Consider the following 13,801-nt stretch of genomic DNA (forward strand, 5'->3'; position numbering starts at 1 on the left):
TTTGATCGGCGTTGCTCTTCTAAAAAAATGAAACCTTCGAGCGCTTCATATTTCGCACAAGCACCCAGAAAGCCGGTGAATCATTTGTTAGTTTTCTCACCGACATGTGGTTGAAGGCGCAGTCGTGTAATTTAGTCCCCCCCAGTCATCAATGATCCGCGTTCAGATGGTATTCGGGATCTCCAAAGATATGGTTCGCGAGAGGTTTCTCAGAAAAACAGTGCTTCAACTTGAAAATGCTATCCAAATATGTCACGCTAGCGAGCTTGCAGCAAAGCAGATCAGCACATTGACTCTCCGGCATTTTGAACGAAGGTAGAAGAGGCGGTGGCAGACACCGTTAGTGTAGTGACGCAGTTGAATAAAAAAATGTAGTCCCAGCACAGGCGGCCATTTGGAGCAGCCGATGTTTCATGCCAGCGATGTGACAAATGGCATTTGTCACGTAAATGTCCAGCATTTGGAAAGTATGCTCTAAATGAGGAAGAACAAATCATTTTGTTAGCCAATGTTTTTCTCGTCAAAAAGAATAGCAAACGAAAGCCATTAACACAGTTTTTTTTTATAAATGTTTTTTTATTGAGTTTTCATATTTTATATATGACAAATTACAAGTTATTAGAGAGAGAGAAAAAAAAAAAGGAAAACACAAAAATTTAACATGAATATTTACAGGTAAGCATCTTCATAACAATAATTGTGGCCGCCCCCTTTAGCCAGCATACATATTTTACATTCCCCAATTTGGCCGAGGCACATGTTTAAAGGCATTTATTTATAGTTTGGTTTTGGGCCTTGGCTTGCCATCAAACCCCCATACCGAGCCCGTAGCCCCCTCCCCCCCCTCCCCCCGGCTACCTTCCCCCGATTCCCGTCCATTTTCCCCTGATTCTTGGCCACCCGACTATTCTTCCTCATGTACGTTGGCCACAAACAGGTCCCGGAACAGTTGCATGAATGGCTCCCACGTTCTGTGGAAGCCGTCGTCCGACCCTCGGATGGCGAATTTGATTTTCTCCATTTGGAGAGATTCCGAGAGGTCGGACAGCCAGTCTGCAGCTCTGGGTGGTGCTGCTGACCGCCAGCCAAACAGGATTCTACGGCGGGCAATCAGGGAGGCAAAGGCAAGGGCGTCCGCCCTCCTCCCCAGGAATAGATCTGGCTGGTCTGAAACCCCGAAGACCGCCACTATCGGGCATGGCTCCACCCTTACCCCCACCACTTTGGACATAGCCTCGAAGAAGGCTGTCCAGTACTCCACAAGTCTGGGGCAAGACCAGAACATGTGGGCGTGGTTGGCCGGGCCTCTCTGGCACCGCTCACATTTGTCCTCCACCTCTGGGAAGAACCTACTCATACGGTTTCTCGTTAAGTGGGCTCTATGTACCACTTTTAGTTGCGTCAGGCTGAGCCTTGCACACGTGGAGGTGGAGTTGACCCTATGCAGTGCTTCGCTCCAGAGTCCCCACCCTATCTCCATCCCCAGGTCGTCCTCCCATTTCCTTCTTGTTGCGTCCAGTACGGTGTCGTCCCTATCTACCAGTCGGTCATACATGTCACTACAGTTCCCTTTCTCTAGGATACTTGCGTCCAGTAGGTCTTCCAATAGTGTCTGTCGTGGCGGTTGTGGGTACGTCCTTGTCTCCTTTCGTAGGAAGTTTTTGAGCTGCAGGTACCGTAGCTCGTTCCCCCCAGCTAGCTGAAATTTCTCTGTCAGTTCGTCCAGTGTTGCGATCCTGTCGTCCGTGTATAGGTCCCTGACTGTCAGTGTCCCCCCGTCCTGCCTCCACCTTTTGAAGGTGGCGTCGGTCAGTGCTGGTTTGAACCTATGGTTGTTGCAGATGGGAGCCTTGTCCGACATTTTGTACAGGCCAAATTGCTGCCGCAGTTGGTTCCAGGATTGGAGGGTGGCTGTCACCACTGGGCTGGTGGAGTGTTTTTTGGGTGGGGATGGGAGTGCTGCCGTGGCGAGGGCCCGGAGGGAGGTTCCCATGCAGGAGGCCTCCTCCGCACGCACCCACTCGGCTTCTGGCTCCTGGATCCATCCCCTTACTCGCTCGGCTGTTGCCGCCCAGTGGTAGAATTGTAGATTCGGGAGGGCTAGCCCCCCCCTGGATTTTGTTTTTTGTATGACCTTCTTTGGGATCCTAGCATTTTTACCCCCCATACGAACGCCATGATATGTTTGTCCAGCGCTTTGAAAAAGGCCTTGGGGATGTAGATCGGAATGGATCTAAACAGGAAAAGGAACCTGGGCAGTACGTTCATTTTGATCGTCTGGACTCTCCCCGCGAGGGAGAGCGGGGAGTGTGTTCCATCTTTGCAGGTCCTTTTTAACTTCCTCCGTCAGGCTGGTGAGGTTCCATTTGTGGATCCCTTTCCAGTCATGGGCTATTTGGATCCCCAGGTAGCGGAATTTATTTCGGGCTTGTTTGAACGGCAGCCCCTTTAGTGCTGCCCCCACCCCCCCCCCCCCCCCCTTGCGGGTGTACTGGGAAGATCTCACTTTTGCTCATGTTGAGTTTGTAGCCCGAGAAGGCTCCAAACTCTTTCAGGAGCGCTATGATTCCGTCCATGCTGCTTTGTGGGTCCGAGATATAGAGGAGCAGATCATCCGCATAGAGTGAGACTCTGTGCTCTCTACCTCCCCTTCGGATCCCCCTCCAATTTTTTGCTGCCCTGAGCGCGATTGCTAGTGGTTCGATTGCTAGTGCGAACAGCAGCGGAGACAGTGGGCATCCTTGTCTGGTGCCCCTGTGCAGCTGGAAGTATTGGGAGTTGGGCCATTAACACAGTTGATGAAGTGTGCCTCGCAGACATGTTCTGGGTCGACATGATATCTGGCGGGGACACGTATAGTCATTGTATGCAAAATAGCAATGTTGCAATGACAATTTGTAGCAACAATGCAGTTGATGCAGAAACTTCTAACAACAAATTGAAGGCTGAACTAGCAGAGGAAGACAATGAAAGTTCACTGGATATTAGTGAAGGTGATAACAGGTAGCATCGAATCTGTGCAGGAGAAAGATGATTGTGAAAACTCCAAGATGGAGTTTGCAGAGACTGAAAGTGAGATTGCAACAAAACACAAATTAAGTGCGAACAAATCAGCTGAGAACAACCAGCTGGAAATTGAAAATACAACCACCATTTTGGAGGACATTGACCTGCCCAAGATACAGGAATACGAGAGTTTGTAGTTCATTCCTGAAGTCACAAACTTGCCTTTAAATTCAAAGGCGTCCAAGCATCCGCTGACATTAGATGCCTCACCAGTTCATGGACACACAGTACAGCTCTCGAACGCAAAAGGCATGGATCAACCAAACCCCTTCAATCCAGCAAAAGCTCCAGAAACAGCTAATTATTTGGCCGAGATCAGCAGCAAGGATGATACCAAAGGTTCACAGGCAGATGTGAGCATGGACCTTACCAGAACTTCTTTCAAAAAAGAGAAGTGCGAGAGAAGAGCCGAGGGCACAGTCTATTGGCCGGGCATCAGCCGCGACATTGCAGCAATGGTAAAAGCCTACACACCATGTAAAGAGTCAGTTTCTCGAAGGCTAGAGAGGAAACCAATCTTTTGAAAAAAATGAAACACAGCTACAAATTGAGCCACCACTCAGAAGGTCAACAAGGTTACGATGTAAACCTGAGAGACTGAATTTGTGATGAATTGTATATAGTTAAATGTTTTAAATTTATTATGCATATCATATTGAATTGCTAATCAATGTAAATAACTACATTTTCTGAAGGAAAGAGGATGTGATGATATGCTTAAAGCAATTCTCTATATAATATTGTACACAACCTCCGACCAGCAGGTGGCAGGGCAAGTCTACCACATGGCTCTGTGCCTTGAGGCAGTTGGGAGTAAGTCGTGGCGGAGGATTTTGCAGTAGCTTTATAATAGTTTGATAGTTTGCTGTTTATTTATTCTAGTTATTGTTACCACGCAGTTATTTCATAATAAATGATTTAAACTAGATGTTCTGTAGTGCATCACTCATATCGGCCCGTCTACAGAATGACACCACCCACCCCATCCATCTAATTCAGATTAAATGAATAAACCTCACATTGCTAAATACACCAGAGAGAAATCAGATCATAAAATAATATATCTTTATTCCAATAATTTGGAGAAATAATAGCAAGCAAGATATTCAGGTAACTTCAATTAGCTGATAATATTTAAAGTTACAAAGGTAGTTTCAATTATATAATCAGAACATCACATTAACAGATTGATATTGTGAACAATGTCCAAGACTGATTTTAATTATTTTCTTATGAAGCTCAACATATGCAATGCTTAACTTTTTACCTTTTCCCTTCCCACCCTGTAAGAAGCCACGCACTCCTTTCAGTTGAAATAGTGGGGGAGATTCTCCCTCATGTTATGCCCGGCGAACATCCCACAATTCTGGGAGAATAGCAAGAGAGTCCCTAAATGGGGTCACGCCGGGTGCCGAATGGGGCGAGTCGCTTTCAGCCCGCAGCACCTGACACAACCTAATTCACACCCATAATTACCATTTAAATATGCTCAGGCTGTTTCAGGCCAGAGTTGCCTGGCTCTTGGCATTCTAAACCCCCCACCCTGTCCCCACTGCTGGTGCAGCTGAGGCCGGCAGGGTCACTACTGGTCTCCATCACCAGAGACTAGACATGATATCCATGCCAGGGTGCTTGAGGCCATTGGAGACCCTTGGTGGTCAGGGACATGGCAGGGCAGTACCAGGTTGGTGTGGCCTGAAATGGGGTGTGGCCATGAAGGGGGGCATGAAGCGGGGAAATGTCATTTTTGAGAATTCTGCCCAGTGATTTACTTGTACATCTGTTAATGAAGTATCATAGAATTGTAGAATTCCTAACGTGCAGAAGGAGACCATTCGGTCCATCAAAGTCTACACCAGCCCTCTGAAAGAACACTCTAATCAGTCTCCCACCCTATCCCTGCAACCCTAAAACCACACTTAACGATCATACTAAGGGACAATTTGATATGGCCAATCCACCTAACCTGCACGTCTTTGGACTGTGGGAGGATTCAAGAGCACCCGGAGGAAACCCACACAGGCACAGGGAGAAAAGGACTAAGTTGTGGGACTTCTCCAGTCAGTTCAAAAGGCCCTAGGTTTCCAACTGTCTATTTTTTAGTTTTCTCCTCCACTGCTACACTTACTTTTTGGACCATGCTCCTGAATTGAAACTCAACGTTAAGTTTAAGGAACAGCACTTCCATCTTTTGATAAGGCCTTTAACAGCTTTCTGGACTCATAACCTCTACTCAGGCACACTTTTTCTGATGGTAGCTGTTGGTGGAAATGTTGCTTTCTCATTTACACACCTTCAATATTCACCTTTGGTTTATTTACTGCATTCCAATGCTTTTTGTCTTGTAGTCTATCGTTCTTCTTAGTGACTGAATCTACTGAATCACTGATCTTCCAGTTTGTTCTTTCCCTCTGCTCTCACTTTTCTTGCCTTGTTTAGAAACTGTTGTATCACTAAGCACTCCCAATTGTGGAAAACGATCTGAAATATTGGACAGAATCTTCTGGCCTCCCAGCCACGTGTTCCTCGGCAGCGGGAGGTGGCACACCATTCACTGGCGGCAGGATTCTCTGTTCCTGCCACTGTCAATGGGAATTCGCATTGACGTTACCCCACAGGAAACCTACGGGTGGGGGTGCGCTGACGGTGGGCACAAAGAATCCCGTGACGAGTGAACGGCCAGGGAATTTCAGAATAATGAGCAATTCTAAATTATCCCCCAAAATAAGTCTGATTCCCTTCAAGAGTTTTTAATTCATTGGCTATGAATATGTGGAGTAAAGCAACTCTGATATGAATTAGATCTATTTGCAAACCTCTAGTGATATTAACTGAGGCAGAATACAACGGGGACATAATGATAAGATAAAAGATGGCCACCATCAGAGTCAACAGATTATTCTTCATTTTCCCTTGGAAAGCTTGAGATTTTTGCTTCTGGTTATGAATTGGAACTGGATATTAACTTTTCTTTGTTTTAACAGTGCTATCATGGAAGCACTCCGAGCATGAATTCTTACGATTTTCCTTCAGTTCAACAGGAATACTGGGCGGCATGGTGGTGCAGTGGTTAGTACTGCTGACTACAGTGCTGAGGACCCGGGTTCGATCCCGCCCCCAGGTCACTGTCAGTGTGGAGATTGCACATTTCCCCCGTGTCTGCGTGGGTTTCACCCCCATAACCCAAAAATGTGCAGGGTAGGTGGATTGGCCACGCTAAATTGGCCCTTAATTGAAAAAAAAAATCGGGTAGTCTAAATATATATTTTTTTTTAAAGTTCAACATGAATACTGAAAACCTTATTATAAAATAGATTTCTAGGCTTTTACAAAGTATTGCTTAAGGAATAAAATCATCTGAAGCATAGAGTTGGGTCAGTAGTATTCCTTATTGTGCACATAACAATTTTCTTAGATTTTGATAAAGACCAGCAGTTTCTTTTCATTAGAAAAAATATCTCAAATGCATCTCAACAAACACTTTTTGCTGGCTTAACTTTGTCACTGTTGAATACAAAATCAGAGATGACAGTTGGAAAATAGGAGAGTGGAATCCAGAAAAATTTTGAATCTCGTCCAGCAGAGTAGCGAGTCCGAGGATGAACAGATGTCAGAGCGTGATTCATGCACCACACCACTTTCATCAAATCAGGGTCGGCAAGCTGCGCAACTCTTTCCTGAAATTTTGGCAATGCTGTAAAGCAACACAATATACATTAAAATAAATTAATGATAATTCAGGCAAGCTATGAATATGATGAGAGTTGGAGGGTGACTAGTGGGGAAAGAATTATAACTTAGAATAATAATAATAATAATAAAAGGTAAGGTCGATCCCTACTAATATAATCATGGTTAATATCATCTCATAGGCTAGTTTTGTCTTCTTGAAGGGGTTAGAGGAGTTTTCTCAAATTCTTTCCTAAATTCATCTTGGGTGTTAACTACTTGGGCATTATGGATCAAGGGGTGTTTAATCCTGACGCTGCCCATGTGACAGTGTTATGTTTTCCCCAAAAATTACTTCAGAAATTTACTGGCTGGAAACGTGAATTGAATTTTTAAAAAGACTAAATCCACATTCCACCGACTTGAAATCACAATCAAAGATGGCTGAACATTTGCATCACTGTATTTTCTGCATTCTAAAGCCATTGAAATGGAGACCACCATGTAAAGCCTCACTCGGAACAATTGCTTGTAGGGATACGAGTGTAGGCCATCTCCTGGTCCATTAGCAAGCTATCCAGACAATTAGCTGAGCACTCAACTGGGTGACAATAAACCATTTGATGTAATCTAACCATGTAAATCAGGCAACTGGAATCCATTAGCAATAAGCATAGCCCGCGTCACTGAGAAGCCAGCTAACACTTGGGAGTGTTTAAACACCAATCATCTCTTCAGACCAGTTTTTTTCTTACTAATTTACAGGATGTGGGCATCGCTGGTTAGGCAAGCGTTTATTGCCCAAACCAGTTGCCCTTCAGAAGGTGGTGACAAGCTGCCTCTTGCACCGCTGCAGTCCTTGAGGTGTACACCCACTGTGGTGTTAGGGAGGGAGTTCCAGGTGTTGCCCCAGCGACAGTGAAGGAACGGTGACATATTTCCAAGTCAGGATGATGAGGGCCTTGCAGGGGAATCTCCAGGTGCTGGGGTTCCCAGGTATCTGCTGCTCTTGTCCTTCTTGATGGTAGTGGTCATGGGTTTGGAAGGTGCTGTCTAAGGAACCTTGGTGAGTTACTGCAGTGCATCTTGTAGATGGTACACACCGTTGCCACTATTCATCGTGATGGAGGGTTTGAATGTTTGTGGAAGGGGGAGCAATCAAGCAGACTGCTTTCTCCTGGATGGTGTCGAGCTTCTTGAGTATTGTTGGAGCTGCTCTCATCCAGGCAAGTGGAGAATATTCCATTACATTGCTGACTTGTGCCTTGTAGGTGGTGGACAGGATTTGGGGGTCAGGAAGTGAGTTACTCGATTCCTAGTCTTTGCCCTGCCCTGGTAGCCACAGTATTAATATGGCCAGTCCAAAAAAATGTGCAAGCTGTACAAGTGCACAAGCACATGAGGTGCTGAGGAAGCAAGACCCTGAATGGTTTCCTCCTCTCCTCTTCTCTCCATCCAGCTTGCAAGTTTTGAACCCTGTCTGCTGATTTTCCACTTTTCATGTGCTACAAAGAGGCCTTTGAACTCAATGCAACTGCTATTTCCAAAAATCTGATAATTCATCCATCTACATTTTGAAACTGTTGTGACCCCAAATACAGAAGGGCAATCGAGTTTACCCTGAAACCAGCCAACTCACCAACCTCCCCAAGACCATAAGACATAGGAGCCATCGAGTCTGCTCCGCCATTCAATCACGGCTGATATGTTTCTTATCCCCATTCTCCTGCCTTCTCCCCACGCCCCGATCCCCTTATAAACCTTGAGAATGGTATGCTCTTTCATCTCACTCTGTAATCCATTTAAGTGTGTATGTGCATGATACGCGTGTGTGTGTGTGGTGTGTGAAAGCTGGAGCTTTTTATTGATTTTCTTAGACTGGGTTAAGTATAATTGGCAAGAACATCCTCTTTGAAGATAACTGGTTCCGGTGGTCAAATACAGAATGGGGAAAGAGGGAAACCATCTTACCCATCCTCACCTTGTTGTAACAACCGTGTAACAACTGTCTTAATGGGCCAGATTATCTTTTTCTACCGATTATTTTAATATGTGATATGCATAAATTATAAGCAGCAAAATAGTGAAGACTGATATTAAATATTGAATAATGTCTCCAAGGTCTTTTGATGGGGTTAGCAACCTTTAAATGACATGGATCTGCATGGAAATCTACAAACTGCCCACTGTTGACAAGCAGCACCTAATTCATTGAAGTAAATACCCACATGTTCAGGGCTACTTCATGTGCCTAATGAGCCAGGAATGGACTGGCTGGTGAGGGAATGGAAGGTGCAGGCCCAAAATTGGCTGGCATGTAGTGTTGAGGAAGCAGGGGGCCTGCAGAAGGACTTGGACAGGCTAGGAGAGTGGGCAAAGAAGTGACAGATGGAATACAATGTGGAAAGGTGTGAAGTTATGCAGTTTGGAAGGAGGAATGGAGGCATATTTTCTAAATGGGGAAATGCTTAGGAAATCAGAAGCACAAAGGATCTTGGGAGTCTTTGTTCAAGATTCTCGAGGTTAACATGCAGGTTCAGTTGGCAATTAGGAAGGCAAATGCAATGTTAGCATTCACGTGGAGAGGGCTAGAATACAAGACCAGGGATGTACTTTCTGAGGTTGGATATAAGGCTCAGGTCAGACTCCATTTGGAGTATTGTGAGCAGTTTTGAGCCCTGTATCTAAGGAAGGATGTGCTGACCTTGAAAAAAGATCCACAGGAGGTTCACAAGAATAATCCTTGGAATGAAGAGCTTGTTGTATGAGGAACGGTTGAGGACTCTGGGTCTATACTGTTGGAGTTTCAAAGGATGAGGGGGATCTTATTGAAACTTACAGGATACTGCGAGGCCTGGATAGACTAGACGTGGAGAGGATGTTTCCATAGTAGGAAAAACCAGAGGACACAATCTCAGACTAAAGGGACCATCCTTCAAAACTGAGATGAGGAGGAATTTCTTCAGCCAGAGGGTGGTGAATCTGTGGAACTCTTTGCCGCAGAAGGCCGTGGAGGCCCAAATCACGGAGTTGTCTTTGAGACAGAGACTATATAGGTTTTTGATTAATAAGGGATCAGGGTTTATGGGGAGAAGGCAGGAGAATGGGGATGAGAAAAGTATCAGCCATGATTGAAACACGGAGCAGACTCGATAGGCCGAGTGGGCCTAATTCTGCTCTATATCTTATGGTCTCATAATCTATGGTGGGATGACATTGCTTGTGGCCTATTTGCATCCGTAAGGATTTTACCAGCAGTGAGGTGGGCTCATGCCAGAGGGGTGAGGTCCTGGCTCTTCACACCCTCCTCCCACCCTTCACACTCACCACCAGGGTCTGCCTAGCCTGTCCCTCACTTGCCTTCTAAACCAGCTCCAACAACAATTGTGGTTTGGATTGCCTGAGGTCCCAGCAGTGGCCACTGCTCACAGCGGTTCTGCTGGGTTTGAGATCTGCCTGTCCTCCAAATGGGGTTGAAGTCCTGCCCTGAGCCAATTAATTGTCCAACAGAAATAACATTTCCCTGAAGCTTTCTGTCCAAGTAGAGACGGGTCACTCCTGACTTGATGGGTTGGGTGCACCACTTCTGTGTAAAATTTCACCCTCAAAAATTGCTTATTAATATTTATTGAAAGCATCAATCAGTACATTGTAAACGATGAAGATGTAAATAAAATAGATAGTATAATAATATTGAGCAATAAAGGCACAATAAATTTATGAATCATAGTAATGACACTATATGGCCCATATCCTCCTGCCTCCACAGGGTCAGATTTGGGAAGCCCCCAAAAATGTGCTGGGGAATCTCTCTTGGAAGTTCTCATGGTCCCATGTTCTGCCATTTGACAGTTTACTTGAGCTAAGAGTGGTGCATGCTAATACGAAGTACTTGAAATAGAAAGTGTTGCATTTTCAGAACGAAAACACCATAAAATGATTGCAAAAAATTAGTTTACGAAAAATATCGCAGAGATTTCCTATCAAAACAAGATGCGAGTACTGTGCCTGTTCCAACATAAACAAAAAAATATATCTACATTTTGGACAATTACAAACTTTAATCTAAATATTTTTTTACAGTTTCTAAATGTTTCTAAAACAGGCCTGGGCGGAATTCTCCGTTTCTGCGGCTAAGTGGCGACGCCAGCGTGGGACCCGGCAAATTGGCTTGAATCACTCACCGATTTGGTACCGGTGAGGGGCCAGCCCCAGCGCCGCATGACATGCCCGCAGATTGAGCCAAAAATGGCCGGACCAGCTGTGTGCGACGACCTGCAGCGGTTGCGCCGTACATACATGGAGCTGGCCGTGTTGTGGACCCAACCCCACATCGGCTTGCCCCACAGCCCACCCCTTCCAACCCCCAACATTCCCCCCAGCCTTCGCTGAAGCCCCCCCAGGCAGCAGCACGGATCCCGCTGAGTGTCTACGTCCGCCACGACGGGCTCAGGATTCATGCGGACTGCGTGCGGTGCACGTTATGATGACGCCCATTCGGAGGTGCCGGAGAATCGCAAAATGGCGGCCCCCATTCCGACGTCGGAATAGATTCTCCACCCCGATCGCTGTTACAATTTTGGCGTCACTGCAAACAGAGAATCCCGCCCCCCTTTTCTATATGTGAAATGCAGAAAGAGGTTGAACAATATTTAACTATTTTTAAGGACTGGATATTTAGGTTAAATTTCACAATTAGACTTCAGTGTTTATTGGATGTCTCTGTAGTTACACGTAAAAACATACTTTGTTCTAAGTAATCAGCTCCATAGTCGTCCTTTACATCCTGTGGTAACTGAGCCAAGTTTTTTTTAAGTTCACTGTGATGATGTCAAAATTGGGGACATTTTGTTTTGAGAAGCCTGGCTCAATACAAAGAACTTTTACACCAAAATGACTCAAGTCCCTCCGTAAACAGAAAATAAAACACTGCATGTTACAGATTTGAATGGGCTGACAATGTTTTGTTTATGTTGTCCTGTGATTTGTTTAATTTTAATCCATGGCGTGGAGGGAGGGAAGCTTGTGCTACTTCAAAATACAAAATTTTTTATTTCCTGCCCAATTTTCTGCCCACTAGTTTATGTTGGCGAGGTGACTCATTGCTGGCATGAACCACACTGGTATGTTTAAGCACTAGAAAAGAGCAGGAATTGTTAATAATATGATATGCCCAGTTCTGTTTGTGTACAATAATCCACTTACGCTGCAATCTCTCTAGGCAATGTCATTTAACAGTTTGAAGGTGTAGCCAATCACATGGAGGATCACAAAGGAGAAATTAGAGTATGCTGAGAAATACTTTACTGAATCCAGAGAATCGCAGCATTAAGAACATAAGAACTAGGAGCAGGAGTAGGCCATCTGGCCCCTCGAGCCTGCTCCGCCATTCAATTAGATCATGGCTGATCTTTTGTGGACTCAGCTCCACTTTCCGGCCCGAACACCATAAACCCTTAATCCCTTTATTCTTCAAAAAAACTATCTATCTTTACCTTAAAAACATGTAATGAAGGAGCCTCAACTGCTTCACTGGGCAAGGAATTCCATAGATTCACAACCCTTTGGGTGAAGAAGAAGTTCCTCCTAAACTCAGTCCTAAATCTACTTCCCCTTATTTTGAGGCTAGGTCCCCTAGTTCCTGCTGTCACCCGCCAGTGGAAACAACCCTGCCCGCAATCTATCCTATCTATTCCCTTCATAATTTTAAATGTTTCTATAAGATCCCCCCTCATCCTTCTAAATTCCAATGAGTACAGTTCCAGTCTACTCAACCTCTCCTCATAATCCAACCCCTTCAGCTCTGGGATTAACCTGAGTGAATCTCCTCTGCACACCCTCCAGCGCCAGTACGGTCCTTTCTCAAGTAAGGAACCAAAACGAACACATACTCCAGGTGTGGCCCTTCACTAACACCTTACACAATTGCAACATAACCTCCATAGTCTTAAACTCCATCCCTCTAGCAATGAAGGACAAAATTCCATTTGCCTTCTTAATCACCCTGTTGCCTTGTAAACCAACCTTCTGTGACTCATGCACCTAGCACATCCAAGTCTCTCTGAGGACAGCGGGCATGCGTTAATATTTTATCGTTTAAATAATAATCCCGTTTGCTGTTATTCCTACCAAAAAAGCCCTTTGCATTAAGACTAAAAATTCCTAAATCCCTGATGGTGTGGTGTAAGAGTGGTGGGATGGGATCTTTCTTATTCCCATGAAACTAGAGAAGATTTAACCAGTTAGAAATCCTAAGGTTAGCTAATTTAAATAAGGGTGCCACCAGCGAGATGTTAGATATGTCAAATGAGCCCTGGAAAGCTATTGTTGAGCACATTTTAACCATTTTGTAGATTCACAATTTAAACTTTCATGCTTTAGGGACTGGATTTTACAGAACTCACACCCCCCCCCCCCCCCCCCCCCCCCCCCCCCGCAGCTGGGATTTGAGGCGGTTTATAAATCAGGACAGGTGGCCACCCATCCCCTTCACCCCACTCCCAACCTGCTCCCAGTTGTGGGCAGGTAACAAAATCAGATGGTAGTATTTTGCAAGCCCAGGCCTCTGGCTACATCGAGGGCATCTTGAATCCCATCGTACAAGGAACGCCCAGCTTCTGTCGCGATACGACGGACTTCTTACATTCACTCCCCACCATCTGGCCTGGACTTGCGAAATCCTACAAACTGTCCTGGCTTGTGACAATACACACCTCTTTAACCTGTGATTATCCCTCTCTCCAGTTGCTCAGACTGGGCCCGTAAAGACTTAATTACCTGCAAAAACTCGCATTTAAAGTATCGTCTTGCATCATTGCCTTTGTCTATATATATATATCTGGATCCCACCTCTTCATTCATCTGAGGAAGGAGCTGTGCTCCGAAAGCTAGTGATTTGAAACAAACCTGTTGAACTTTAACCTGGTGTTGTCAGACTTCTTACTAAACTCAGGAAAATATTCTATTTTTTTTAATTAATTCAGTTTACAATTTATTTTAATGTACACTTCGCAAAGCACAATCTGAAAATTCCAGTAAGTTAAATATTCAGCTGGTTTTACAAAAC

General features: G+C 45.0%; 1 protein-coding gene across 1 annotated transcript in view; it reads right to left on the minus strand.

Annotated features, from left to right (window-relative positions):
- Positions 1-4,117: 4,117 nt before the first annotated feature.
- The window catches only part of LOC119962016 (retinol dehydrogenase 7-like), a 33,915-nt gene continuing 24,231 nt past the window's right edge, over positions 4,118-13,801 (minus strand). The window contains 3 exon segments of the mRNA XM_038789763.1: positions 4,118-6,760; positions 11,482-11,535; positions 11,538-11,645. Coding sequence (XP_038645691.1) covers positions 6,537-6,760; positions 11,482-11,535; positions 11,538-11,645 — 386 coding nt within the window. The 3' untranslated portion in view covers positions 4,118-6,536.

Source organism: Scyliorhinus canicula, chromosome 2 (genome assembly GCF_902713615.1).
Source record: "Scyliorhinus canicula chromosome 2, sScyCan1.1, whole genome shotgun sequence".
Classification (NCBI taxonomy): domain Eukaryota; kingdom Metazoa; phylum Chordata; class Chondrichthyes; order Carcharhiniformes; family Scyliorhinidae; genus Scyliorhinus; species Scyliorhinus canicula.